This window comes from Zeus faber, assembly GCF_960531495.2.
Source record: "Zeus faber genome assembly, chromosome: 11".
NCBI classification, from domain to species: Eukaryota; Metazoa; Chordata; class Actinopteri; order Zeiformes; family Zeidae; genus Zeus; species Zeus faber.
In genome coordinates, this window is record NC_137205.1 from 12,992,383 (window position 1) to 13,018,724 (window position 26,342).

Genomic DNA, 26,342 nt, shown 5'->3' on the forward strand with positions numbered 1-26,342 from the left:
GCTGTCCGTGGGACAGCCAGACAGCAAGCCATAACTGTCTTTCTGGCTAGGAACTCAGATGCCAAAGCTTTGGGTGCTTTGGCCTAAATGGTCATGCTGTAAAAGTACCCACCACCTCTTTTCTTGCAGTATGTTAAGTCACTGGGCGTTAGAGTTAAAAGCCAGGAGTTCCACTGGACTCTGAATAAGTATGGGCAATTGATTAAAGGTATATTGTATCTCAGCAACAGCTGATGCAGAAAGCGCTTGAATGTTCTTTTGATACACACACTTCTTCTGCAGATACAAATACTGGTATTTTTCATCCCTACCTGGTACATCCCAAAAAACAGAGGGCATTGATGCTTGCCCTCACTTTGGATGAAGCATGGCAACAACTCTCCTAGTTTAATTTATCAGCCTGGCAATACCTTTCCTTGTCCTCCTCCCTTAACACCATAATACTGTGCTACTTCCTGTCTTTGTAGCCACACTCTGCTGATTTTAGTTTATAGAACAGCTCTCCCTTCTCGTGTTATTCATGATGATGATTTCTCTTCCGCTTTCACACTGTCTGCTATGACTGAGACAGGATATCACTGGTTAACGTTTTCAGATGGAAATTGTTATAACCTAATCCTTTAATGGAATCTCGGTCAACTCTTATAACTTTCAGGGTTTTCAGAAAAACTTGTTTCAGGCTTGACAGTGTCCAATTGTCTAATGTTCAATTAATGAGAAACACTTTTGGAGTAAGTAGCTCATAATCTTTTTTGTAGCTGGTGTTCAACAGACTGACTCAGTAGGGTTTTGACACATCCCGGCTTAGAAGTTAGTGGTTGAAAGGGCAGCATGGCCCTCAGCGGAGAAGGCTAATCTGAAGAAGATGGGGCAGTGCCATCCCGAATGAATCACAATGCCAAGTATTTTATCATCCTACCACAGAAGGTTTGGAGCCACATCTTTCTACCACTGTTAGGTTACACATTGGGAGGCAGAGATATAAAAGCAACCTTTGGTCACCCCTAATTTCTCCTTTTCTTCTATCTTTTTGCACCTTTACATCATCATTTGGCAGACACTTTTGTCCAAGGCAACTACCTCCTGAGCTACTGCCCCATCAATATAGAGCAGCCTGCGTCAAACTAGAATAGACACTGGATAATTTCAGTTCCCCGGTTGCTCTTGGGAGAGAGTGGGGAGTTTTAAGTGTGTCGTGAACTTATTTGTGTCAAGTCGTTTGAGTAGCACAATGGCAGTCATGGACGGAGCATCGGCATGTCGTCTCTTTAGCACATACTTGGACTTGCCATGTTTTTTTTTTTTTTGTTTTGTTTTTTTTCTCCAAAAAAAGTTGTCTTTTTTTTTTTTGCAAGCAGTGGGCTTGAAAATATAGTACTGTGTTATTGTTATTTATGTACACATCATTAAAGATCTGTGATTGTTTTCTTTTTTAGTTTAGTGGTGTTGTTAATGATTTGGCTCACTGTAAATAATTTAGTGCAAGAGTTCCTCGGCCTTTGGCCCCCCCACCCTGTGCTCCTTTTCAACGGCTAGCATGTTTGTATACATGTTTGAGATGTTTGTTTGAGTATTCGCCTTTTTCACATATACAAGCGTACACGCCTTTCCCCTACGGCCAGAGCACGATACGGATCAAGTACCAGGAGAGCACTGGGTGTGCACACTCTCCTTCACTGCTTGTTTTTACCAAACAACAAAGCAAAAAGGGATTGCGATCGCCACTATGGCAGCCAGCCAGCTCCGCATGGAGCCGACTTACCCAAGTCCAAAAGTATTGGTTCGTGGAATAGCCAAGTTTATGTGCTGAGGCCGTGGAAACAAACACACAACTTGCACTCAGTTGAGCCTAGTTCTGTTTTGTGGAACCTAGGGTGTGATGGCTGCTGTGGGAATTGAAAATCTACCCTGAGTGTTTAGACCCCTTGAAGCCCGTCTGGCCTGCTGTGGACAGGCCGGACAGTAGTGCAAAGAGAAACTGGTTCTGAGACTTTAATGGGGGGGGGGGCATTAAGGCCACGGGAGATAAATTATTGGAATTCCTTTGTGTTCAATCTCTTTCTGGGAAAGTGTGTGTGTGTGTGTGTGTGTGTGTGTGTGTGTGTGTGTGTGTGTGTGTGTGTGTGTGTGTGTGTGTGTGTGTGTGTGTGTGTGTGTGTGTGTGTGTGTGTGTGTGTGTGTGTGTGTGTGTGGAAGTATCGGGGGAGGAGGGGTTGGGGATGAAGTCAAGAGGAGAAAGGAGAGTGAAGCCAGCTGAGGACTAATTAGCCTTGTGTGGACCATGTTGTAAAGCGGGATGAGGGGGTGGCAGCATTTGTCATGTCAGATGAGGAGGGGGGGGGTGGCGGTGGATGAGTGGGATGGGGGTGTACTTAGTGATGAAAGTCAGCTGTATGCTGCGGTCTGACAGGGAGTACGGACATTGGGAGGCAGGGGGGTCATGAGAAGAGTGACTCCCCCAGTCTTTCCTCCCGCCCCCACCACCCCTGTTCCGGCTCCCAGGCTGTGGTTAATGTGCCAGAACGGACAGGGCAGACATGACCCCTTTATTTTCCGAATGCTTTTAACCCCTGCTGTTCTTTCTGCCCGACTCTGTTGTTCTTTTTCCAATCCAGTCTGTGTTTTTATATTCTTTTGTGTTGACATGATGGTGACATGTTCCATGCTTTTGCAAAAACTGTGATATGGCAGTCAAAGTTGTACTATAACTTAAGAGGGGTCAAATGTAGTCACAAATAACATGATGCTGTGAAGTTGGAGAAGCTATGTGCAAAGACCAATAAATCATGCTCTGCACTCCTCCAGAACACTGTTTTTATAACGGCTAGTACAACTCCTTGGCCCACGTACAGCCCTCTCACTGGACCTTGGCAAATTGGGTGTGTTAGTAATTCTTTCAGAGAACTGAAACTTTTCCAGCGAATGAATGAGCCCCAAAGTAACATGATGAAATAATGAAGGAATGGTCTGAACCTCACCTCATTTGCTTTGTTTCTTTTCCCCCTCCATACATGAATGTGAATACAATAAGATTTGTTGGAAGTGTAGTCCTTCTAGTGTTCCCAGGGAAAGGGACTGAACATTCATGGAGGATAATGTCCCCAGCCCTGAGGTGGAGGAAGGCTGCCTTTTAACTCCTGTTGTGTAGGAATGGTTGTGATGGAGAAAACGTAGGGGGGTCCAGCAGCAGTGAAAGTACAGCATGTTCAGTTTACTGCCCAGCAATCCCCTTTTGAACCAACGCTAGTTAAGCAACTCTGCCTGGGCTTATGTAACTCTGATCGCTGTCCCTGAATACTGGTAATACTTGTCTCGTTGTTTTCGCACAATATATTTCTGGGGACTCTTTATTCTGTAACATTCACAAATTGCATCTTATCAGTTCACTAAAATCTGTTTCTCAACAAATTTGAGGCAAGAAACATGCAATCCAGCGTGTTGGATCTTAACTCATATTAGCTCTGCAAGACGTCATTTAAAGGTTTTTCTGACTTTCGCAAGGCACATGGTCGCCGTGCACTTAAGTCACTGAAGGTTCCTCTTGCGCCGATTAGTCCCTACCCTGGAGTAGGAGCTAAAAAAAAAAAGTTCCTCAAGAACAGCATTGTAAGAACTACGATTGTTCCTAGTTCCTGTAGCATGGACACAAAAAGGGACGGTTACTCCAAAAGTTCTTAGAACTATTAAATAAAAATAAATTCCTGCAGCGCGAAAACGCCTTATGAAGGTTCCACAAGCCCCGCCCTTACCCTGCCACTGATACCGTTTTTACACCAAAAATAGCAGGCATACAATTTTTTATCTTGTTTCTTTATTTTTTAACCAGCTTACATAGGTGATTGACACCTTTCCCATTTCCAAGAGAAATCGTTGTTGTTGTTTTTTTTGTTTTTTTTCTTTCTGGTGTGTCACATGCGACATCACAAACGCACTGGAAAAGGGGCGTGTCATGGTTCCAGTGTGATGGTGGGGTAGAGGTGACAGCAACTTAAGCAAACAACGCCATAACACTTGAAAAAAGCCGGATGATAGCGGGTGTAACTGGGTTTTTGGTGCAATATGAAACCGGTATGAAATGTTGGTGAGGTGTAATAAGGCCACAACTTTGCCTTAGTCAAGCAGAGCTGGTTGTGATTAGGCCTGTACAAGTTATGGCTCACCCCTGGTTATGGGCTTCGGGTTGGCTATGAACGCCCTGGAGGCAGGTTTTGATACCAACCATATATTCTAGGGCTTTTATGGGAACTTTTTATTTATTTAGTGGGGGCTTTCTCTTTAGGATTCTTTCTGCAGCCTAATCTGTTTATTTGACACACACATAGTCCCACGGTTCCTTCCGCTGCCCTCCCACCTCAACCTGCTCGTTGGCACTGGCAACATGACGTTGAAAAATTGAAAGGCAAAACTTGTTTGTCCTACAAGCGTGTAATCAACACAGTTGTTCCCCAGACCACATAATGAAATGCTCAGCACATGTTGTGCATTACCACAAATGCGAGGTTTTGTAAAAGGGCATTCTGACGTATTTTATGTTTGCGGAATCTCGTTGGCAAGGGGAGGCAAAGCGGCTGCTAATTTGATCAAGTGGTTAGCCAAGGGACGGCGTGGGACCTTGTTTTTCTTTCACACTGTCATGTTTCATGTTGACCTGAGCCAACCTAAGCACCCACCGTCTGCTTCACATCCTATCGACTGTGACCTGCATTCTTCAGAGATCAGACAACAAGGAAGCTCGAGAGACAGTCGCTCAGTTTCATTTAACATTATCACTATAATTAAATGTCATCTACTGATGATGACAATTGCTTTTAACAAATTTTAAATTATCTAATGGGGTGAGTGCGGTTGGAGCAATAAGCACAAATGGTGTGACTAATCTTTCAGTTCCTACAAGAGATGGTTGTTTCTCTCTCCTCCATTCCTCATCGTTCTCTTCCTCTCTCCCACAGCAATCATGTCGGACGCAGACAAGTTCCTGTACGTGGACCGCAACCTGGTCAACAATCCACTGGCACAGGCTGACTGGGCCACCAAGAAGCTGGTGTGGGTGCCGTCGGAGCGCCTGGGCTTCGAGGCCGGCTCTGTGAAGGAGGAGCGCGGCGATGAGTGTATGGTGGAGCTTGCAGACTCTGGCAAGAAGGTGAAGGTGAACAAGGACGACATCCAGAAGATGAACCCACCCAAGTTCAGCAAGGTGGAGGACATGGCCGAGCTCACCTGCCTCAACGAGGCCTCTGTGCTGCACAACCTGAAGGAGAGATACTACTCTGGCCTCATATACGTGAGTATAAAACACAATCACACCTATAGGCGAACAATTGGAATGTCTATAAACAATAATTTGTTTAAACATTAAACCATTTAGCATCAAGCCTGGATACTGTCGTGGATCATGTCTGTATAGGCCTAAACAGGGTGTCTGCAAGTCCTTAAAATGTCTTGCATTCAGTTTTAAAAATTAGGCCATAGAGGTCATCAAATAGTCTTCAGCTTTGAATTTGTCTTCATTTCAACATGACATTCATATTTTATGACACTGTCAAAATGAATACAGTTCTTCTGCATCAGGGTCAATATTTCTCATGTTATATAACCAAATCCAAGAAAATCCTCTTACTTAACCTGCCCGGGGTTTTATGGAAAACAAAAGTAATGGTTGCATTTCTCCCAGTACCCGATCACTACCTGTATTCATTATTTATTGAGATAATGAGAAGTCCCAATATCTTACATTCTTAAAATTTCTTGGAGGTTGTCTTAAATTGTCTCCAAGTATTAAATGTAACTATCATACCTGCAGACACCCTGCTGAAGAAAAAGATCAGTGTCCCTACTCGTTAGTCGCTAAATTATCTCTGCTTTCCTGACCACTATTGCTTCCTCCTCCACACTTGCCTCTCTCTCTTGCTGTCTCTCTCTCGCTGTCTCTCCCGCTGTCTCTCACTCTTGCTGTCTCTCACTCATGCTGTCTTTTGCTGCCCGAGTTTGGAGTTATGCTGTAAACAGGAAGCCAGTGGGAACAATGCTCTCCTGAGGGGAAAAGTTGGAGGGAGGGGAGGGCGAGGTGGCTAATGACATGCCTTTAGTGACGGATCTAGTGTCAGATCTGAAATGGAAGTGAAATGAATATGGGATGTAAACGGTGTTTTATCTGTTGCCCCCATAATTGATACTATTTAGTCCAGTGCAATACATGTGTCCCGGGCTGGGAGCAATTAACTAGCTGTTGTTCTGTATTTTGACCCGGTCACATCAACACAGCGTGGTTATCAGGGTTGGTAGGGTTGAGTGCCTCCAGGCACTCTTTAAAAACACCCCTCTTGTCTTGGATGAGGGGCGCTTTAGGGAGATGGGACCAGACCAGGGTGCAGCGATGCAGGGAGGGCACCAGAGGAATGCACCAGGGAGGTGGAAAAAAAGGAGAAAGGGGTGTGTCAACAGATCCAGTCTCAGAGCATTGCAATAGACACTATCGCCTGAAGATATGAGTCCTGGATCCTGTTAGATTTGCTATATTTCACAAGTTTAGTGTCACATCAGTTTTAACTTGCCATCGGGTGTGGTGAGATTATGTAAGATCTATTTCTGGGAAGATTGGTCGGTTGAGAAATCATTTTTCTTCAGTACAGATGTATGCCAGACTGGAAAAACGTAACTGTCACATTTATTACCGCAATTATTGAGTTGAGCATGATAATTTTGTATAATTATTAGATTCCACAATCAAATGTGTTAATCCAAATTTAAGGTGAATTTTACACCAATGTATTTCAAATATTGCAATGACTAAAATGTGAATAAGGTACATTTTCGTCAGTGGTTTCAATGTCAAATGGCTGTTCATTCACAAGGTGGGTGTGTATTACACCGTTATAAGCTTTGATAGTGATAAACTGATAGTGGCATAGAACACACAAATGAGATGGTCACATTAGACTACTTAAAATCGAATTTATTTCTCTCACAAATGAGATGGTCACATTAGACTACTTAAAATCTAATTTATTTCACTCACAAATGCCAGACACTGACTGCCCCCAAACAATCACCTCATGTTCTGACGTTGGAGTGTTTGTAACATCAAGTTTGCATTTAAAACTCTTCAGGACGCTGTGGTGAAACATTACTCCTCTGTGTTGTGCAGACATATTCTGGTCTCTTCTGCGTGGTAATAAACCCCTACAAGAACCTCCCCATCTACTCTGAGGAGATCGTAGACATGTACAAGGGCAAGAAGAGGCACGAGATGCCCCCCCACATCTACGCCATCACGGACACAGCCTACAGAAGCATGATGCAGGGTAAGCAGAAAAATCCCCAAAACCATGATTAATCACTTATGACAACAGCAGAGGCCCTTTATGGAAGTCATGGGTCTCGTTGGAGCTTTGGGTTTTCGTTTTAGATTTATGCCGTACTCATTCCACTGTTATTTCACCATTAATAGTCAAAATGCTGACCCCCCCCCCCACACACACACACACACACACAGGTTTCAATTTTAACAAGGCCATTATTTTCAGAATAGTACCACACTGAGTGATAAACAATATAATTCCTCAGGGCATTCATCAATTTTGAACCAATCAGCAAGATGAAGTATAATTCCCTTAAAAACATGAACAAATAGAGATATCGAATGTATTCAGCTGGGTCCTTTTAGACGCAGGTCTCCAGGGTCCCAAGTAGCAGCAGGCTCTTAGAGCGGATCCTAGTTCCGAAAGCAGAACGAGCTTCATATCAATAACTTGCCCTACTGGCCTTACTAAATAGTAGCTACTCTCTATTCCTGTGCACAAGAGTTTTAATTTGGTAGCGAGGCTCAACAGTAACTTTCAAAAGTGGTTGCCAGGTTGTCAATAAGGCATCAGCTTTTGGTTGTTGAAACTGAAAATATGGTTGCCAGTTTTAGTTGCCTTATATTTTGAGTAATTAAGATACTATGCAGTTATATGTCAGCTTAATAATGAAAATGTGACACATAGGAATGTTTAAAAGCTTGATTACAGTAAGTCTTCGTAGTTTGTGTTTTATCTGATACACTACAGAATTTGAATCTTGAGAGGGGAAGCAACACAAACTCAAGACAGACTAAGAGCTGTGATAATACTTACTCCTCTGGACATACTTGGCCTGATGATACTTAACCTGTGTCCCTGTCTCCCTTTCACCCACATGTACACCAATCAGCCACAACAATAAAACCACTACTAGTATTGTGTAGCGCCGCTTCGTGCCGCTAAAACAGCTCTGACCTTTCAAGGCATGGACCTCACAAGGCCTCTGAAGGTGTCCTGTGGTATCTGGCACCAAGACGTTAGCAGCAAGTCCTGTAAGTTGTGAGGTGGGTCCCTCATATATTGGGCTTGTTGTTCCAGTACATCCCACAGATGCTCAATTGGACCCTTACCCCGGCCATACACATGATGTACAAGAAAATATGGTTCATCAGACCAGGCCAACTTCTTCCATTGCTCTGTGGTCCAGTTCTGACGCTCACGTGCCCCTTGTAGCCGCTTTTGGTGGCGAACAGGGGTTGGTCACTCAACCAATCTGCGTCGACGCAGTCTCATATGCAGCAAACTGCGATTCACTGTGTGTTCTGACACTTTTCTATCATAGCCGCACTAACATTTTCAGAAATGTGTGCTACATTAACTCTTCTGTGGGATCGGACCAGGCCGGCTAGACTTCACCCCCCACACGCATCAATGAGCCAGCGCAAACGACCCTGCCGCTGGTTCACCGGTTGTCCTTCCTTGGACCATTTTTGGTAGGTACGAACCACTGCATACACTGGGAACACAGCACAAGATCTGCTGTTTTGAAGATGCTTAGCCATCACAATTTTGCTCTTGTCAAAGAGCAAAATTGGTCAGATCTTTACTCTTGCCCATTTTCCTGCTTCCAACACATCAACTACTAGAACTGACTGTTCGCTTGCTGCCTGATATATCCCCCTCTCCCTGTCTTATTGACAGATGCCATTGGAACAAGATGATCAATGTTATCCACTTCACCTCCCAGTGGTTTTAATGTTTTGGCTCATCGGTGTATATGCTCACCACACTAGTTCAACAGTCCTCTTTGTCCCTGCATTGTTAACAATGGTAAATTCAGATTTAGATCTTTCCATTTAAAAGTAGCTTTCCACCAGATGAGCTCTGAGCCATGCTCATTATTAATGCTGTCTGTCTACAAAGACCAGAACAGGTTATTGTATTGTAAAGGTTATATGTTGACTCGGGCTGCAGGAACGAAATTAGAATCTAAAAAAACAACAACTATTTGAATTCTGAAATTGCCATTTGATTGTGTATTTATTTTTAGAAATAAATAATTGATTATAAATGTTTTGGCTCACATTAGCGAATCAATTTACATGTGATGAGCGATAAAGTTCATCCAGTTTGTGGCACAGTGAATACACAGAGAGAAATATCCCTGGTAACGGTGTGCGAGGTCAGCAGAGACGCACGAGCGCACTGGCACACCTCTCTCCTGTGGCGTTTCACTGTGTGTACAAGGGAGAGTGCGCCTTTGACCAGAATGTCCAGTAATTCCAAGAATGTCGCCATGAAAGTGGGCAATGAACCCGAGCATTACCTCCGGAATGTCCTCTAGTGCAGAGGTTCCCCACCATTGGCTTGCGGGCCGTGCCGGCACGTGGGGCATTTGCCGTGAGAACACGGGCGGGATTTTTTTCAGGAGCCATGAGCTCCCCAGCGGTGCAGCAGCAGGAAACGGAGTAGATTAAATACATATAGAGCTTTTATTTGATTTGTTTGAAGAAAAGATCGCTCTGATCAGAGTTGTGGAACCGTTCTTAACGGCCCCACCCCCCATACTAAATTGATATCTATATTTGAATATTAAAAACAATAAAGCATACAAATTTGAATGCGACGATAGAGGAATATCTGCAGCCCACCTGTTGTCAAATTTGACCAGAGAGAGAAGCTAAAATGGGTCGCCTCACCCCCCCCCCCCTTTTTTTTTTTTATATATATTTTTCCCTAAACATGTTACTTTATATTTTCTTAGTTGACAATCTTAGTTGAATTGACATCCTTCAAGTTAACAACTTGTATTTATGCACACAAACCTAACTTGCGTATGCGGTAAATGAGTCATTCTGTGCTGATGGAGGTGTATTGCACAAGACAGGATACGTGCATTAGCATTCTCTTGGCACTTCCTTCAAGGGCCTGTTATCTTAATGTGCAAACCTCTGTCGTTTTTCATGCTACCCAAACCCTTGGTCATGTCCATCAGTGCTTATTTTCCTATGTTGGGTACCAGTGAAGCGTTCCGGCTTCAGTGTATGTGCTTTTGGGTAATTAGCCATGAAGTTTGTAGACTGGTAATACCCATTCCAGTCACAGGAAACCGGATATTGATTTCCTGTCTGCAGCCACTGCACTTCCTGTTCTAGAGTGAATAGTATCCTGCATGTGCTGTTGAGATAATGTACCGTGCACATTATGCACGGTTCATTACATTTCACTGCATATATGTATGGAAGTATGTATATGTATGTGACAAATAAAAATCTTGAATCTTGAATGTAATGATACTTCTGTCCAGCTGCAATATGAACTAATTACACTGCTCTACTTGGTTCTTAAAGTTACATGAAGACTTTTTCAATGTCCTTCCACAGATCGGGAAGATCAGTCCATTCTTTGCACGTGAGTCAACAAATCAAATCTTTTACCGCCCTGCCTTTTATTGCCATACTTTGTTTTCTCATCTTATATTTTTGTCTGTCTATTAAGTTGATTTGTTTGTTTTTTTTGCCTACACCTTCTCTTCTGCAGGGGAGAGTCTGGTGCAGGTAAAACAGAAAACACCAAGAAAGTCATCCAGTACCTGGCTCACGTGGCCTCCTCCCACAAGACCAAGAAAGACCAGGTCGGTCCTGCCATTTGTTGTTTAAGTCTCCCTCAAATCTCTCTGTGTGTGTGTGTGTGTGTGTGTGTGTGTGTGTGTGTGTGTGTGTGTGTGTGTGTGTGTGTGTGTGTGTGTGTGTGTGTGTGTGTGTGTGTGTGTGTGTGTGTGTGTGTGTGTGTGTGTGTGTGTGTGTCCGGGCAGCTGGCTCGTTGCCATTGTCATCCATCATTTAATTGTTGTATGCAGGCCATGACTATTTTCAGTGATATCAAAATTAGATTCTATGGCACAATCCAAAAGAAAAGGGACAGACAGGTCTATAGTCCTGCGAGCCTCAGGCGCACAGCACTGTCAATTTTAAGGTTAAGCTAGGCCTTAGCAATAAATTTATATTTTACATATAAAAATGACAAACTAATGGCCGGATGAACTGAAATGTCTCTCGGCTCCAATCTGGTTATTGTATCTCTGATTCAGAGTTTACTGCAATCCCTGAGCAGAAATGAAACCGGCTCAACATCTGTCAGACTTCATGCTCAGGCACTATGAGGTCGACCTGCAGTGCTGTCGAAAGGCCCTTCCGCCCTCCATGATAGATGCTGCTCAATGCTTCCATTGGGGTTTGATGAAACCGCACCAGTATCTATCATTCCTTTTGAGGTTGTTGTATTTCTCTCTTCCCATCAACAGAACAGCTCGGTCCTGTCACATGTGAGTTACCCTCTCTCCTTCCATTCACTATTCTTCCCTGCTTTGGTCATCATCTTCCTCCCTGGTCCCCCCCGCCCCCCGTCCTTCCCCCTCCACTCCCTTCCTCTCTCCCTCACTCCCCCTTTCCCTCGCTGCGCTCTGTGCTGCTGGCCCGTGCTCTGTGGCGGGTCAATCTGTATCCAAGGTCAACGGGCCCTGACTTTCCAACCAATCGGAAGTATGCAGAAAATTTGTTGTACATCAGTGGCAAACTGTATCTTGTGAAAAATTCTGCCAGACAATACCAGGGTATGTATGTGGGGTGAGGCATTGCCTCGTTAAGACATAATTTAAATGTAATAAGTCTTTTGAACTTAAAAATCTGTCTGGCTGACTTTTTCAGATTTTTTTTTCCTGCTCTGTGTCCACACGGTCGGCAATATACTTGAGTGTGCTCTTGACGACAGTATTGTCCACAAAAAAGGTTTGCTTGAGCAGTGTGTTCAAACACCCCTTTCCACTCATCCAACATGAAGATATTTGAAGAGACAGTCATTTGTCCACCAAGTTGGCTTGATTTTGAGTTTTTTCTATGTGTTCCTAAAGGCCCCCTCCAGTCGGTTTCACACCCTGCTTTCTCCAAACGGAACACAGGGGGTGTGGTTGGTAGACATCATTCATTGGAAACACCATGGCAACCAGTGTTGAATGAAGCCGATTCTCACCAACACTACTTGCAAACGACAATCGTGGGGAATGAAAATGAACAGTGAAGTTGTTGACCAAAGTCTACTCTTCTCCACCCTTGCCCGATAATGATGATAGTGGATTTCCTTGTGCGTGTGGTTGCTCAGTTGTAAAAGAGCAGTGTGACGAGATGTTTTAATTTCATTGTGAATGGGTATTCCCACTTACATAATTTGTTGCGTTTTGCCAAGAACTTGATTTTCAACTTTTGTTTAAAAGAGAGGGGTCGGGGGAACCTCAAAACATTCTGGGGGTGGCCTTTATGATTGCTGACCAGGTGTTTTCTTGGAGTCTGAGAAACACCACTGCTCTGAAGGCAGTTTTGCTATGTGGTTTGTAATGAATCTTGATGACCAGAGAACCTTGGTCAACAACCTCTTTATTCACCTCTCAGTCTGCAAAGCTTGACAAATAAGGCCCTAGAGATCTGTAGTAAAGCCAAAAAAGGCCATTGGCCGAGGCCATTGGCCTTGAAATAGAGTTTTGTAACCTTTGTAACCTATCATCTTCTCATTCCCCAATACTGAACATATGGGCTGCGTCCTTAAATCGGCGTGGCAGCAGATGTTTAATGTTAGCTTGTGTGATAATATAACTTTTTTATTGGGCAGATTTTACTTATCTTTTAGACAACTTTTGGAGTGAAAATGTTTACTTGGCAATTTTTTTAACGTAGCCTTTTTATTTTTAACAGAGTTGCTCCCAACTTAATACATTTAAACTTAGAAACTGGATCAAAACTTTCTGAAATTCTGCAAACATGCTGCATATGTATTCTACAAGTTTGAAGTAATGTAAAATGGATTTCATATTACTTAGAAATACCCCTTTGTTAGGTCTTCAGATTAAGCAGGGATTGAAAGAATCTTAATTCAAAGGAGTGTGGACAATTTTTGAGTGTGAGTGTTGAGTGTATTATTCTGTGGTTTGTAAAGGGTGAAGGGTTACTTCTGAAGATCATTGGGTGTTGGCAATTTTCGGGGGACTGTCATCTCCCTGCTCATTAGTTGTGATTGTACCATTGCATGCTATTGGTCCTTTTTTGTTTTCTTTTACCTCCTAGGGAGAAGTAAGTGGTTCCATGTGGAAATGATTAATGAAGACTTCTATGTCAACATAGAATATTTATTTGTGCGAATAACAACTGGCTAGTTTCTCACAATGGAATTAAGCTCAAGTCGATGAAAAGCAGATGTCACGGCAGGCTTACCACCATAAATGAGTCCCTCATGTGATTCATGAGGCCCGGTACGAGTGGCGAGAAATGATGACAATGGGGCACAGGGCTCGACATTAAGGCTTGTCCGGGACAAGTGGATTCTTTTTTTTTTTATAGGGCAAGTGGAAGAGAAATTGACATGCCCCACTAGACAAGTTACAATTCGTAAAAAAAAACTAAAAAAAAAACTTTATTTTGTGCTGGGCGACAAAATGATAACCATAATTATTGCAATATTTTTTTCCTTGATGTCAAAATAAAATAAGCTTTATAATTTCAATAAAGATTTGTTCATTTGTAATGTGTAAAGGCTCTTAAGCCTGGTTTATAGTTGCCGCAGCTTTAGTGTCGTCTAGTGCACGCGCTATAAATGATGTCATTGTGGGGCTATGTTTACAGCAGTTCTTTCTATTTCCCCTGGTGGTTTGTGCATAGCGCCCCCTGTCTTTCAGAAGAATCGCCACGGCATCTACACGGCATCTACACAGCAACTATACTGTATATGCTCAGGCTCTCTGATTGTGTGCACGCCATGAGCCGCACGGCTCGCTTGCGGCGACTATAACAGCCTTTTTAGACACCGCAAGTGAGCTCATCGATTCATTGGTATCACTCTGCATTGCCTATGGTTGTATACAATCTAAATGAATATGAAAATGACTTGTTGAGGTGAAAACATTATATAAGTGGCTATATGAAGGACACGTGCCTCAAAAAGTTAATGTCGAGCCCTGGGGCAAATCCTCGTGCGCAACAGAAGAAAAAACATTTGTCCACAGTAGGTTGATGGTTGAAAGATGTAATGTGGTCTGTCGTCTTATTGTTTTCTGCCATCTTTTTAATTTCCACTAGGGAGAGCTGGAGAAGCAGCTGCTGCAGGCTAACCCCATCCTAGAGGCCTTTGGAAATGCCAAGACGGTCAAAAATGACAACTCCTCCCGATTCGTAAGACTTGTGCTTCTTGTCTTTTGAGCACATTGAGTTGGATGTGAATTTATATCAAATTATTCAATGTGTACACTTCCTAAAATGGTCATAAAATGTTCTCTAAATGCTTCAGGGGAAATTCATCAGGATCAACTTTGATGTCAACGGTTACATTGTTGGTGCAAACATTGAAACCTGTATCCTTTTTATATACGGACCAAACCACAAACTACCACCAAGCTGACAGCTCTATATTCGCAGTATCCAGTTATTATTGTCCTTGACTCACTGAAAAGACTTGCTTGAGAAGTCCCGTGCCATCCGTCAGGCCAAAGATGAGCGGACCTTCCACGTTTTCTACTATATGCTCACAGGGGCTGGAGACAAAATTCGCTGTAAGCAACCAATTACCTCACATTTCACCTCTTGCAATGTGGAACCATAGATTCCTCGGTATGTTTCAAGGTAGTAGTGGTTAATTATACCCAGTCAACATTATAAGGTATGCACCCCCCCCCATTGAAGTTTAATTTTATTTTATGCATCACTGTCCTAATTTCTCACTTTCTCTCTCTCTGGCGAAGCTGAACTGTGTGTGGAGAATTACAACAACTATCGCTTCCTATCCAACGGGAACCTGACAATTCCCGGGCAGCAAGACAAGGACCTGTTTACAGAAACCCTGGAGGCCATGAAGATCATGGGCATCCCAGAAGATGAGCAGATTGGTAAGGGCCAGCCTGCTTTATCCGTGCATCGGCTTGGTCACTAGAATGCTTTTGTTTAGAAGGCAATCTTGGGAGCCCTCCCTAGTTGTCCTTTCTGTTGTAACTGTAATAACAGTTTACTACTGCTTGTGCAGCATTTTAAGTTCTCTGCACCCTCTACTTGGAACAGCCTACAGAGGGAATCTCAGCTGACTGACTTGCCCTCTATTGGGTAATTTAAATCTAGTCTGTTGGGTAACTTAAATCAAGAGTAAAATGGTTGCTGGAATATTTTTTTTTAAACAACGCTGTTGTTATAATGTGTGGGTCTTCCTCTGGTGTTGATGCAAGCTTCTGTTCTTGTGCAGGCATGCTCAAAGTGGTGTCCTCCGTGCTGCAGTTGGGCAACATGTCCTTTAAGAAGGAGCGCCACACAGATCAGGCGTCCATGCCTGACAACACAGGTAAGGTTGATGGAGGCATCTGTCTGATGCTTTCCTGGAAGGTATACATCAGGGCATTTTGGTGATCAGGCCTCTTGCCAACCCTTTTAGCTGGCTAATTATGTATTTTACCTCTCCCCCTCCACTTGTCTATCCTGTCCTCTCCCTTACTGTCCTACAGCTGCTCAGAAGGTGTGCCACCTGATGGGTATGAATGTGACTGACTTCACAAGGGCCATTCTGTCGCCCAGGATCAAGGTGGGCAGAGACTGTGTCCAGAAGGCCCAGACTCAGGAGCAGGCTGAGTTTGCTGTGGAGGCCCTGGCCAAGGCCACCTACGAAAGGATGTTCCGTTGGCTGGTGATGAGGATCAACAAGGCCCTCGACAAGACAAAGCGTCAGGGAGCCTCCTTCATCGGCATCCTGGATATCGCTGGCTTCGAGATCTTTGAGGTAGGCGAGGGGCAAAAATATGTATATATTTATATATAGACCTGGTTTCAACATTCTGATGGAAGCAAGAGTTATTTTTTCGTAGTGAGCCCTACTTATCACAATGTGTCTCTGTTTCCAGCTGAACTCGTTCGAACAGATGTGCATCAACTACACCAACGAGAAGCTGCAGCAGCTCTTCAACCACACCATGTTCATCCTGGAGCAGGAGGAGTACCAGAGGGAGGGCATCGAGTGGAGCTTCATCGACTTCGGGCTCGACCTGCAGCCCTGCATCGACCTGATTGAGAAACCTGTGAGTTTAAACTCAACAGACGGAGAGGTTTTTTTTTTTTTTGTTTTGTTTTGTTTTTGTATATCACCTACACCTTTCTCTCCGTCTCCCCTATGCCCGCAGGCCGGCCCCCCTGGCATCCTGGCCCTGCTGGACGAGGAGTGCTGGTTCCCTAAGGCCACAGACAAGAGCTTTGTGGACAAGGTGCTGCAGGAGCAGGGCACGCACTCCAAGTTTCACAAGCCCAAGAAACTCAAGGACGAGGCCGACTTCTGCATCATCCACTACGCTGGAAAGGTAGACGCACAGAGCGTGATCAGCCCTGCATTTCATGTATTTCAGTGGTGTGTTACGGCTGATCCTCCCTTGTCTGTGGATTGAAGTTCAAGCTAAATCCTGCAGATTCTTTTGCATTTATCCTCTAAAATGTCATCCGACTGATCCCTGCGTCGTCTTCTTTCCAGGTGGACTACAAGGCTGACGAGTGGCTGATGAAGAACATGGACCCTCTGAACGACAACGTTGCCACGCTGCTCAACCAATCCACTGACAAGTTTGTCTCTGAGCTCTGGAAGGACGGTAAGTTGAGCCAAAAATGCTGGAGGAGCTTTAAACATTAGCACTTATATATGGGCTTTTTTTTTTCTCTCCCTGTTTTTGTATTTGATGTCCTTTTTTCTCAATATTTATTGTCCGGTCATCTGACCTTTGTTCTTACCCTTTCAAATACCGCCCGTCTGTTACTTTCCATCTTTACCTCTGTATGGTCCCATTCTGTCTGTCAATCTTTTTTTCCCCCTCCAATCTTACTGGGTCTCAGAGGTACAGAGTTGTCAGAGAGCCTATTTTTATCAGCGTTTTCCTATTCTTCACTCAGACTCAGGTGACCAGGTTTCTTTCATTTTTTCCAATCACCTCACCCTCCTGTGGTTCACCACATCTGTATTATTGTTGTCATCAACTATTTGTTCTGTTCATTTGACTTCTCCCAATTTCATCAAACCTGTATTTGTCTCTTAATGGTAAATAGTCATTTACGTCATTTTCGTTTCCCCCCTGTGTTTGACACGATGTTTTAGGTGCATTTTGAGAGTTTTTTTGACTCCCATCAGTTTTCTTTTTACCTCCTACATGCAGCAGAAAGTCCCCTCTCTGCCACCTGTTGCTTTCATTGAAACTCTCCTTCTCTCCCTCTGTAATAGTGGGATTTGGGACACCTGGTGTTGATCATGGGTACTGCAACAATGGGTATATTCTGCATGGGTTTGGTTGTGTTATCACAGAAAGAACAGAAAAAAAAAATGCCACAAATGCCAGTTTTTTTCACCCTCGTTAAACAGTGCTACAACTGGAAGTTGAGTCAATTGGAATTTGCACACCCAACTCACTGCACTGTTCTAAATTATTTTCTATATCTGTAATGGTGTGACATCCATTTCTCCCACGCTTCACTAGCATTGTGCCCCACCCCCCCTGCCCCACCCCTTAGTTTGTGTGTTTTTGTGTGTTCCCTTTGCATACGTGTGTACGTGTGTGTGTGTGTCACTGTTTGTGGTTTTACATAAGCATCATCTGTCTTGTTTCCCTAGTTTGGTTACCAGGGAGCTGTGGAAGGACAATGGTCTTTTTATGTTTGTTTTTTTTCCCTGTTTCCTTGTGTCATGTGCATTTTCGTTTGAATTTACTCGGTCAATATAATCGGAGACTTAATCTAATCTCCCCAATCAACTTTCCTCCATCCATCATTCTCCCCATTCCTGTCGCTATTCTGCCTTTCAGTGGACCGTATTGTGGGCCTGGATAAGGTGAATGGGATGGCAGAAATGCCGGGTGCCTTTAAGACCCGTAAGGGCATGTTCCGCACCGTGGGCCAGCTGTACAAGGAGCAGTTGTCCAAGCTCATGGCCACTCTGAGGAATACCAACCCCAACTTTGTCCGCTGCATCATCCCCAACCACGAGAAGAAGGTGCGATTAAAAGCTGTTCTTTTCCGGATTAACTTGTGCAAAAGATAAACATTGGCCATATCGAGCACTCAAAGGATTAAAGAACGTTTTCCCAGTGGGGATATTGAGGAAAAATTTAAGGCCAGTTTTTCCTGCTTTCCTTTGCTTATATTAGGCTGGTAAACTAGACCCCCATCTAGTTCTGGACCAGCTGAGGTGCAATGGCGTCCTTGAGGGGATCCGTATCTGCAGACAGGGCTTCCCCAACCGCATCGTCTTCCAGGAGTTCAGACAGAGGTAATGAAGAGATGTGCTGCACGCTCATCTCAGTCTTTTCCCCTAGGTAGGATTTAGGCTTGGGCGATATACAAATTTTATATTGTGACGCAGTCCAGCCCAAATACTGCGATACACAATATTCAGGGTGGATACATCTACAATAAAAACACTATTTGGTTTCTTTGAAGAAACGGTAAACCTTTATGCGGGTTCACGGAGAACAGGTGCTTTATGCCACTCCAAGTTGCCTGTTCATGTAACGTGCATGTGCAGAAAGGATCTCCCGTTCACCACGCAAACAGTGACAGGCACCAAGCAAGCCCGAATAAGGAAATATATACTTTTTTTAAATAAATATATATATATATATATATATATATATATATATATATATATATATATATATATATATATATAAAAGAAAAAATTTAGATACTGTGAATATATCGCACATGGTGGCAAATATCGCAATATTATCGAATATCGGCCTATGCCTGGAAGGATTACAGCTTTTTAACACCTGTGCTCTTCATAGGTATGAGATCCTCACTCCCAACGCCATCCCCAAGGGCTTCATGGATGGCAAGCAGGCCTGTGTGCTCATGGTAAAATACTTTTGCTTTCTTTTTTTTTTCCTTTGTTTCCTTGTTATGAAATACATAATACAGATGCTACATTTCTCGTGGGAATGACTTATGCCTCTTGCCCCATCAGATCAAGAGCCTGGAGCTGGATCCCAACCTGTATCGGATTGGCCAGAGTAAAGTGTTCTTCAGGGCTGGAGTCCTGGCCCACCTGGAGGAGGAGAGGGACATGAAGATCACTGATGTCATCATCAGCTTCCAGGCCTGGTGCAGAGGCTACGTGGCCCGCAAGTAAGGCTACACAGTCTGCTGCCCTAGGGCTGTGAGGAGGACTTATCAAAGCCTTATATTAATATTCAGCACCACTACTGTTGTTTTGAGACTTGCAGATTGAACGACATTTTCCAAGTCAAAGAAAAGTCAAGAAATTAAATATCTTGCCTTTGTGATAACAAATGTTTTGTGAGATGACAATACGTTAACATGTTTTTTTTTTCCTTCTAGGGCCTTTGCCAAGAGGCAGCAGCAACTGACTGCCATGAAGGTGATCCAGCGGAACTGCGCTGCCTACCTCAAACTGAGGAACTGGCAGTGGTGGAGACTGTTCACAAAGGTAAAGTCTTGTCTTCCTTTCTGCATCACCTCAACCACTAACTGTTAGTGTTTAGTTCTTAAAGTAATCGTTTTCCCTCCTGTTCCCACCCTGCCTCCCCCCCACAGGTAAAGCCCCTGCTACAGGTGAGCCGGCAGGAGGAGGAGATGCAGGCCAAAGACGACGAGCTGGTCAAGGTGAAGGAGAGGCAGATGTATGCCGAGCAGCAGCTCCAGGAGATGGAGGCCAAACAACAGCAGGTAAATAAAGAAAAGCAATTTCTTCACACCTTTCTCTCGCTCCTCAGGGACTTAAGTTCGACAGGTGCAGCCTTAAAAGGAACCATCTTCACTATATTAACAGTTTTGCTCTGCTCACAGGTTAGTGCAGAGAAACTGGCCCTGCAGGAGCAGCTCCAGGCAGAGACTGAGCTGTGTGCCGAGGCAGAGGAAATGAGATCCCGCCTGGCTGCCAAGAAGCAGGAGCTGGAGGAGATCCTCCACGATCTGGAGGCCCGGGTGGAAGAAGAGGAGGAGCGCGCTACACATCTGCAGACGGAGAAGAAGAAGATGCAGCAGAACATCACCGTGAGTAGGGAGGAAGTGCCCGCCTTGCATATCTCTAATCACTACCTCATATGTATAAGTACTATGCTGTCCATTCATTCGTTCTCTGGTCGAGGGTGATCAAACCAACTTGTGCAGTATTTTGCACCCAACTCTCCTCTCTCATTACTCAGGACTTGGAGCAGCAGCTGGATGAGGAGGAGGCTGCCAGACAGAGACTGCAGCTTGAGAAGGTCACCCTGGAGGCCAAAATGAAGAAAATGGAGGAGGATGTTATGGTGCTGGATGACCAGAACAACAAACTTAGCAAGGTCAGTAGCAGCCAAGCAAAAGCAATTCCACTTTACATAAATCTCCTTTTATTGCGAGTTTTATTTCCCGCTACTCTACGAATGCTAGTTAGGAACAGCTGGGCTTCATATGATGTGTACCTTTTGCGTGTTTGGGAATACAGGAGAAGAAGCTGTTCGAGGAGAGGGTTTCAGAGTTCACCACCAACCTGGCCGAGGAGGAGGAGAAGTCCAAGAGCCTGCAAAAACTCAAGACCAAACATGAGGCCATGATCACAGATCTGGAGGGTAGGGGAACAACGGGGACACCTCATTAAACTGCTGTTGCACTTTGCGCTGGTCTGACCCGGGAGGGAGCGATCTGCCTTTCTCCAAGTTGTATTCAATAAAGTCTTTTTTTTCCCCTTCCGTCAGACCGCCTGCGCAGGGAGGAGAAGCAGCGCCAGGAGCTGGAGAAGAACCGACGCAAGCTGGAGGGAGACTCCACCGAGCTGCACGACCAGATCGCTGAGCTGCAGGCTCAGATTGCTCAGCTCCGTGCCCAGCTGGCCAAGAAAGAAGAGGAGCTACAAGCAGCCTTGGCCAGGTGTGTGCGTGTGATAGTGTGTGTGCGTCTTGATTTTAAGCTTCCATACTTGGAAGCTTATGTTTACATTCACAAAAAAGAAAAATAATGCAACCACCAAACTAGAACTACAAAATTTAGCAGGTATCAATTCTGGAACCCTGCATAGGTAAGTAGAGTATCAGTAGGTGTTAGGATCTTTTTCAAACCCTACTGTAGTCATAATATTCATTTTCGATATTTTAAAGTACAGGTACTCCTCATTTAACGACCTACCTGTTTTACGACCAGCTCTCCGACCAGTTGGTATTGTACACTGTGTACAATACCGCGGCGTCTCAGCACCAAGCATCTCATTGCGCATCAAACTTTATACACTATATATACTATATAAACTATATTTACTATATACACGATATACATCTCATCTCATCACCGTTCTCACTCTCGTTCCCCCAGTCTGTCAGTATTCACTACACTAGCATTCGCAATGGCCACGCCCCCTTACCGTTAAATAACACGGGTCCTCGCTTAACGACCTGGTCCTAGGAAAGGAACTTGGTCTTGTCAGTGAGGAGTACCTGTAATTGAAACTTGAGGATAGGAGAAAAAAAATTGTAGGATAAGGTTATTTTACACTTAGACTTCAAATATATCCGCCACATTTCAGTGAATTGCTGTAACCTGACTGCCTCTCCTTGTTTTTCCTGCACTTCCATTTACCTTCAGGATCGAGGAGGAGGCGGCACTGAAGAACCTGGCGCAGAAGAAGATCCGTGAGATGGAGGCTCAACTGTCCGAACTGCAGGAGGACTTGGAGCTGGAGAGACAGGCTCGGACCAAGGCTGAGAAACACCGCAGGGACCTGGGAGAGGAGCTGGAGGCTCTCAAGACGGAGCTGGAGGACACGCTGGACTCCACCGCTGCCCAGCAAGAGCTCAGGTAGACATGTTGGAAGCAGGCTGGCTTGTTGTGCAGGAGGGACCTTGTCAATCAAATTCATCAACAAGGTATCACGTTTCTCAACCCCTTACTGATCTGCCCACCCCCAGGACTAAGCGTGAGACAGAAGTGACTGATCTGAAGAAGAGTCTAGAAGAGGATGCCAAATTCCACGACATGCAGCTGGTTGAAATGAGACAAAAACACGGCCAGGCCTTAGACGAGCTCAATGAGCAGCTGGAGCAGGCCAAGAGGGTAAGCGATACACACCGTTTAAGTTTAGAAGCATCACTTCATCTTCTTTTTATTCACAGTCATTGTGATGTACTTGGATATGCACTCTGCCTAACACTTTTTTTTCCCACCAGAACAAAGTGTCGGTGGATAAGGCCAAGCAGGCCCTGGAGTCTGAGAGGAACGAGCTGGCCATTGAGCTGCAAAAGCTGATGCAGGGAAAGGGAGACTCTGAGCATCGCAGGAAGGCAGCCGAGAGCCAGGTCCAGGAGCTGAAGGTCAAATACACCGAGAGCAAGCACCAGCAGCAGGACCTGGCTGAGAGGGTGACCAAGATGCAGGTACAAGTCCTGAGGGAATGGTAGACTCTTCAGTTTTAAATACTGAATACATTTCATAACATGGAAATCTTTTAAGATGTTTTGAGCTTGAGTGCTGATATTTGTAATTGAAATAAGACTGTCTGGGTCCTGTGTCTTCTGATAGACTGAGCTGGACACCGTCAACGGCATGCTGAGCGATGTGGAGGGCAAGTCAATCAAGGCAACCAAGGACTGCTCTGCTGTGGAGTCCCAGCTGCAGGATGTGCAGGTGCATTTCCACGACATTGTATACTTACACACATCACACACAGCTGGAGCTGACGTTGCAAACATCTGTTATTTTCGGAAACCATTGATTTTATGTATTTTATCAGGAACTGCTCGTAGAGGAGACTCGCCAGAAGCTGTCCCTCAACACGCGCCTGCGTCAGCTAGAGGACGAGCAGAATGGCCTGAGAGAGCAGCTCGAGGAGGAGGAGGAGGCCAAGAAGAACGTGGAGAAGCAGCTCTTCGCTGCACAGTCTCAGGTAGATTTTATCATGCCACACTGCACAAAGTTGCTGTTACATATTTACCTCAGCACTTCTCTAGCCCTGGGTCTCCCAAACTTGTTTTATGGTGATCCCTCCTTGGTAGAATTAGCTCTGGCTAAGGAGTCAAAGCTTATTCTACTCACCACCCCCACACCCTCAAAAGGTGTACAGACTTTATAATAAGCTCTGTAACAAACCATGTGGTTGAATATTTAACTTTAACCTTGATTACAAAAAGTGCAAAGCTAGCAACAAGAAAGTATTGCCATCATTATGAGGTTGAGTACAAATAAGGGGGTGTATTAAAAACAAAAACAAAAAAAAAGCAAAATAATCATTTTCCTGTCAACCCCTTTCAATTCCTTCAAGGGCCCTTATGGGTCTGCAGACCCATGTTTGGAAAGCCCTTCTCTAGCCGTAGCATGGGCTAGAGAAGGGCTTCCCAAACTAGGGTAAGTCTCAATGGTGAAGCATTAATAAATAAATAAATTCCTGACATGAAATATTGAATATCTATATCACATTTTCTGAAGCTTATACCTCTTAATGACTTTGTCTGTCCGACAGCTTGCTGACATGAGGAAGAAGGCGGAGCAGGAGGCGGGATGCTTGGAAAATGCAGAGGAGGGGAAGAAGAGGCTGCAGAGGGACTTGGAGGGGGTGAACCAGCGCATGGAGGAGAAGTGCTCCGCCTTTGAGAAGCTGGACAAGACCAAAACCCGTCTTCAGCAGGAGCTGGATGACCTGCTGGTGGACCAGGACCACCTGCGACAGATTGTCTCCAACCTGGAGAAGAAGCAGAAGAAGTTTGACCAGGTGCAGTGACTCAAAGTGCTGTAGATGATTATACTAATATTCACTAATAACGCGATAACAGACTAACGCATTGTTTGTCACCCCTTCCAGATGCTGGCGGAGGAGAAGAACATCTCGGCGCGCTACGCAGAGGAGCGGGACCGTGCAGAGGCCGAGGCCCGCGAGAAGGAGACCAGAGCCCTGGCTCTGAACCGTGAGCTCGAATCGCTGATGGACATCAAGGATGAAATGGACCGTAACAACAAACTGCTGCGTGCTGAGATGGAGGACCTGGTCTCCTCCAAGGACGATGTTGGCAAGAGTGTAGGTCACCTCAGCTTTGTTTTTGCATCCATCTTGTCCTCTTGCAGTTCCACACATCAGAGTTAACCACCCTTGTTTGACCCGTCAAATCAGATTCCATTCTCCTCATCTGTCCTTCATCTTACCGATGTCCTTATCTCAAATCCCTGTCTCCGACCCCGCTTCACCCTGTCTTGCAGGTCCATGAACTGGAGAAGTCCAAGCGTGGTATGGAGCAGCAGCTGGATGAGATGAGGACCCAGCTGGAGGAGCTGGAGGATGAGCTGCAGGCCACAGAGGATGCCAAGCTGCGCCTGGAGGTCAACATGCAGGCCATGAAGGCACAGTACGAGAGGGACCTGGCGGGCCGTGACGAGATGGGCGAAGAGAAGAAGAGGGCCCTGGTCAAACAGGTGCACATGGGGTGTTATTAAGTGTTATTATTTTCTATTTTGGCTCAGTTCAAGTTCTAAGACTGCAGATAGAGGAATTCCACATGGACCTTTTATTTAAATAGATGTACTCCCTCTCCCTCAGGTGCGGGAGATGGAGCTAGAGCTGGAGGATGAGAGAAAGCAGCGGTCCGTCGCTGTGGCATCGCGTAAGAAGTTGGAACTGGACCTCAAGGAGCTGGAGGCGGCCATCGACATGGCCAACAAGAACAGGGACGAGGCCCACAAACAACTGAAGAAACTCCAGGTGACTGCATGCTCTCCTAAACAACAAACGTCCCTGTATGTCTTTTATTTTATTTTTTTTCAAATGCATTTTTTATTGTTCTCTGCAGGCCCAGTTGAAGGAGCTTCTGAGGGAGCTGGAAGAGACTCGCATGTCCAGAGAAGAGATTCTTGCCCAGGCCAAGGAGACCGAGAAGAAGCTTAAGAGTATGGAGGCAGACATGATCCAGATGCAGGAAGTACGTTTGCATTGTTCTGTTTCCGCCTTCCACCTACTCCTCTGACTCAGCCAAGAACCTCCTCCACCCTCTAACACCTTGTTTGTCTTCCTCTCTCCAGGAGCTGGCAGCTGCAGAGCGGATAAAGAGACAGGCTCAGCAGGAGAGGGACGAGCTGCAGGATGAGATTAACAATCAGGCCAGCAAGAAGTAGGATAGAATGCCTTCTCCTGTGATAGGGTGTTGATTTCTGTACAGGCAAAGCAATGCGCATTTGCACAAAACGGTGTGATCCATAGCTTGTTGTGGCAGAACAAAGGACACCGCTCTGTTAGTATGCCACTCAAAATGGTAAAAATTTGATTCTGATCTCCCCTAACTTACCCCTGGCATCTCCTTTTCTCTCCCCCTCAGCGCCCAGGTTGCAGAGGACAAGAGGAGGCTGGAGGCGCGTATCACCCAGCTGGAGGAAGAGTTGGAGGAGGAGCAGTGCAACACTGAGCTAGTGAATGACAGGCTGAAGAGAGCCATGCTCCAGGTCTGAAGATGATTTGAATAGGGAGAATAGACCAAACTAGTATTAATTGTATTATAGAGAACAACTTTATTGGAATCCACCCAGTGATTCCTTTTTCCATTCACTGTTCTTCAGACTGACCAGATGAATGTGGAGCTGACCGCCGAGCGCAGCACCTCACAGCGCCTGGAGGCGGCCCGCGCCCAGTTGGAGCGCCAGAACAAGGAGCTGAAACTGAAGCTTCAGGAGCTGGAAGGAACGGTCAAATCCAAGTACAAGGCCAGCATCGCTACCCTGGAGGCCAAGATTAGCCAGCTGGAGGAGCAGCTGGACCTCGAGACCAGGTGAGCAGTGCAGAACATAGGTATTCAGAACCTGTGTAAAATGCGGTAAAATACACATTATTCATTAGGGGAGTTTAGGATGTCAGTATTCTAACACATGAATGTTCTGCTGACTTAGGGAGAGACAGACTTCCTCCAAGCTGGTGAGACGCACCGAGAAGAAGCTGAAGGAGGTCATATTGCAGGTTGACGACGAGAGGCGCAACACAGAGCAGTACAAAGACCAGGTTTGGCATTTCGATTACCCATCACAATGTGTTCATACTTATTTCTGGTTCATC

At 45.0% G+C, this 26,342-nt stretch overlaps 1 protein-coding gene across 2 annotated transcripts in view; it reads left to right on the top strand.

Annotated features, from left to right (window-relative positions):
* Positions 1-26,342, top strand: part of LOC307237492 (myosin-9-like) — a 33,690-nt gene that overhangs the window by 5,023 nt on the left and 2,325 nt on the right. The window contains exons 2-39 of one of the 2 annotated variants that reach the window (XM_080010213.1): positions 4,950-5,281; positions 7,145-7,301; positions 10,664-10,691; positions 10,821-10,914; positions 11,584-11,604; positions 14,402-14,494; positions 14,610-14,673; positions 14,773-14,871; positions 15,061-15,204; positions 15,552-15,647; positions 15,808-16,079; positions 16,201-16,374; positions 16,477-16,650; positions 16,818-16,932; positions 18,133-18,320; positions 18,475-18,596; positions 19,114-19,183; positions 19,293-19,453; positions 19,667-19,775; positions 19,883-20,014; positions 20,135-20,341; positions 20,494-20,631; positions 20,775-20,898; positions 21,025-21,196; positions 21,905-22,117; positions 22,228-22,372; positions 22,486-22,692; positions 22,838-22,942; positions 23,049-23,201; positions 23,775-24,023; positions 24,114-24,326; positions 24,506-24,718; positions 24,843-25,004; positions 25,093-25,221; positions 25,322-25,410; positions 25,615-25,738; positions 25,853-26,061; positions 26,180-26,288. In XM_080010213.1, the coding sequence (XP_079866339.1) occupies positions 4,955-5,281; positions 7,145-7,301; positions 10,664-10,691; positions 10,821-10,914; positions 11,584-11,604; positions 14,402-14,494; positions 14,610-14,673; positions 14,773-14,871; positions 15,061-15,204; positions 15,552-15,647; positions 15,808-16,079; positions 16,201-16,374; positions 16,477-16,650; positions 16,818-16,932; positions 18,133-18,320; positions 18,475-18,596; positions 19,114-19,183; positions 19,293-19,453; positions 19,667-19,775; positions 19,883-20,014; positions 20,135-20,341; positions 20,494-20,631; positions 20,775-20,898; positions 21,025-21,196; positions 21,905-22,117; positions 22,228-22,372; positions 22,486-22,692; positions 22,838-22,942; positions 23,049-23,201; positions 23,775-24,023; positions 24,114-24,326; positions 24,506-24,718; positions 24,843-25,004; positions 25,093-25,221; positions 25,322-25,410; positions 25,615-25,738; positions 25,853-26,061; positions 26,180-26,288 (5,601 nt within the window). In that variant the 5' untranslated portion in view covers positions 4,950-4,954. The remainder of the gene's footprint in view (positions 1-4,949; positions 5,282-7,144; positions 7,302-10,663; positions 10,692-10,820; positions 10,915-11,583; positions 11,605-14,401; positions 14,495-14,609; positions 14,674-14,772; positions 14,872-15,060; positions 15,205-15,551; positions 15,648-15,807; positions 16,080-16,200; positions 16,375-16,476; positions 16,651-16,817; positions 16,933-18,132; positions 18,321-18,474; positions 18,597-19,113; positions 19,184-19,292; positions 19,454-19,666; positions 19,776-19,882; positions 20,015-20,134; positions 20,342-20,493; positions 20,632-20,774; positions 20,899-21,024; positions 21,197-21,904; positions 22,118-22,227; positions 22,373-22,485; positions 22,693-22,837; positions 22,943-23,048; positions 23,202-23,774; positions 24,024-24,113; positions 24,327-24,505; positions 24,719-24,842; positions 25,005-25,092; positions 25,222-25,321; positions 25,411-25,614; positions 25,739-25,852; positions 26,062-26,179; positions 26,289-26,342) is intronic. The other variant, XM_080010214.1, reaches the window with a different exon arrangement.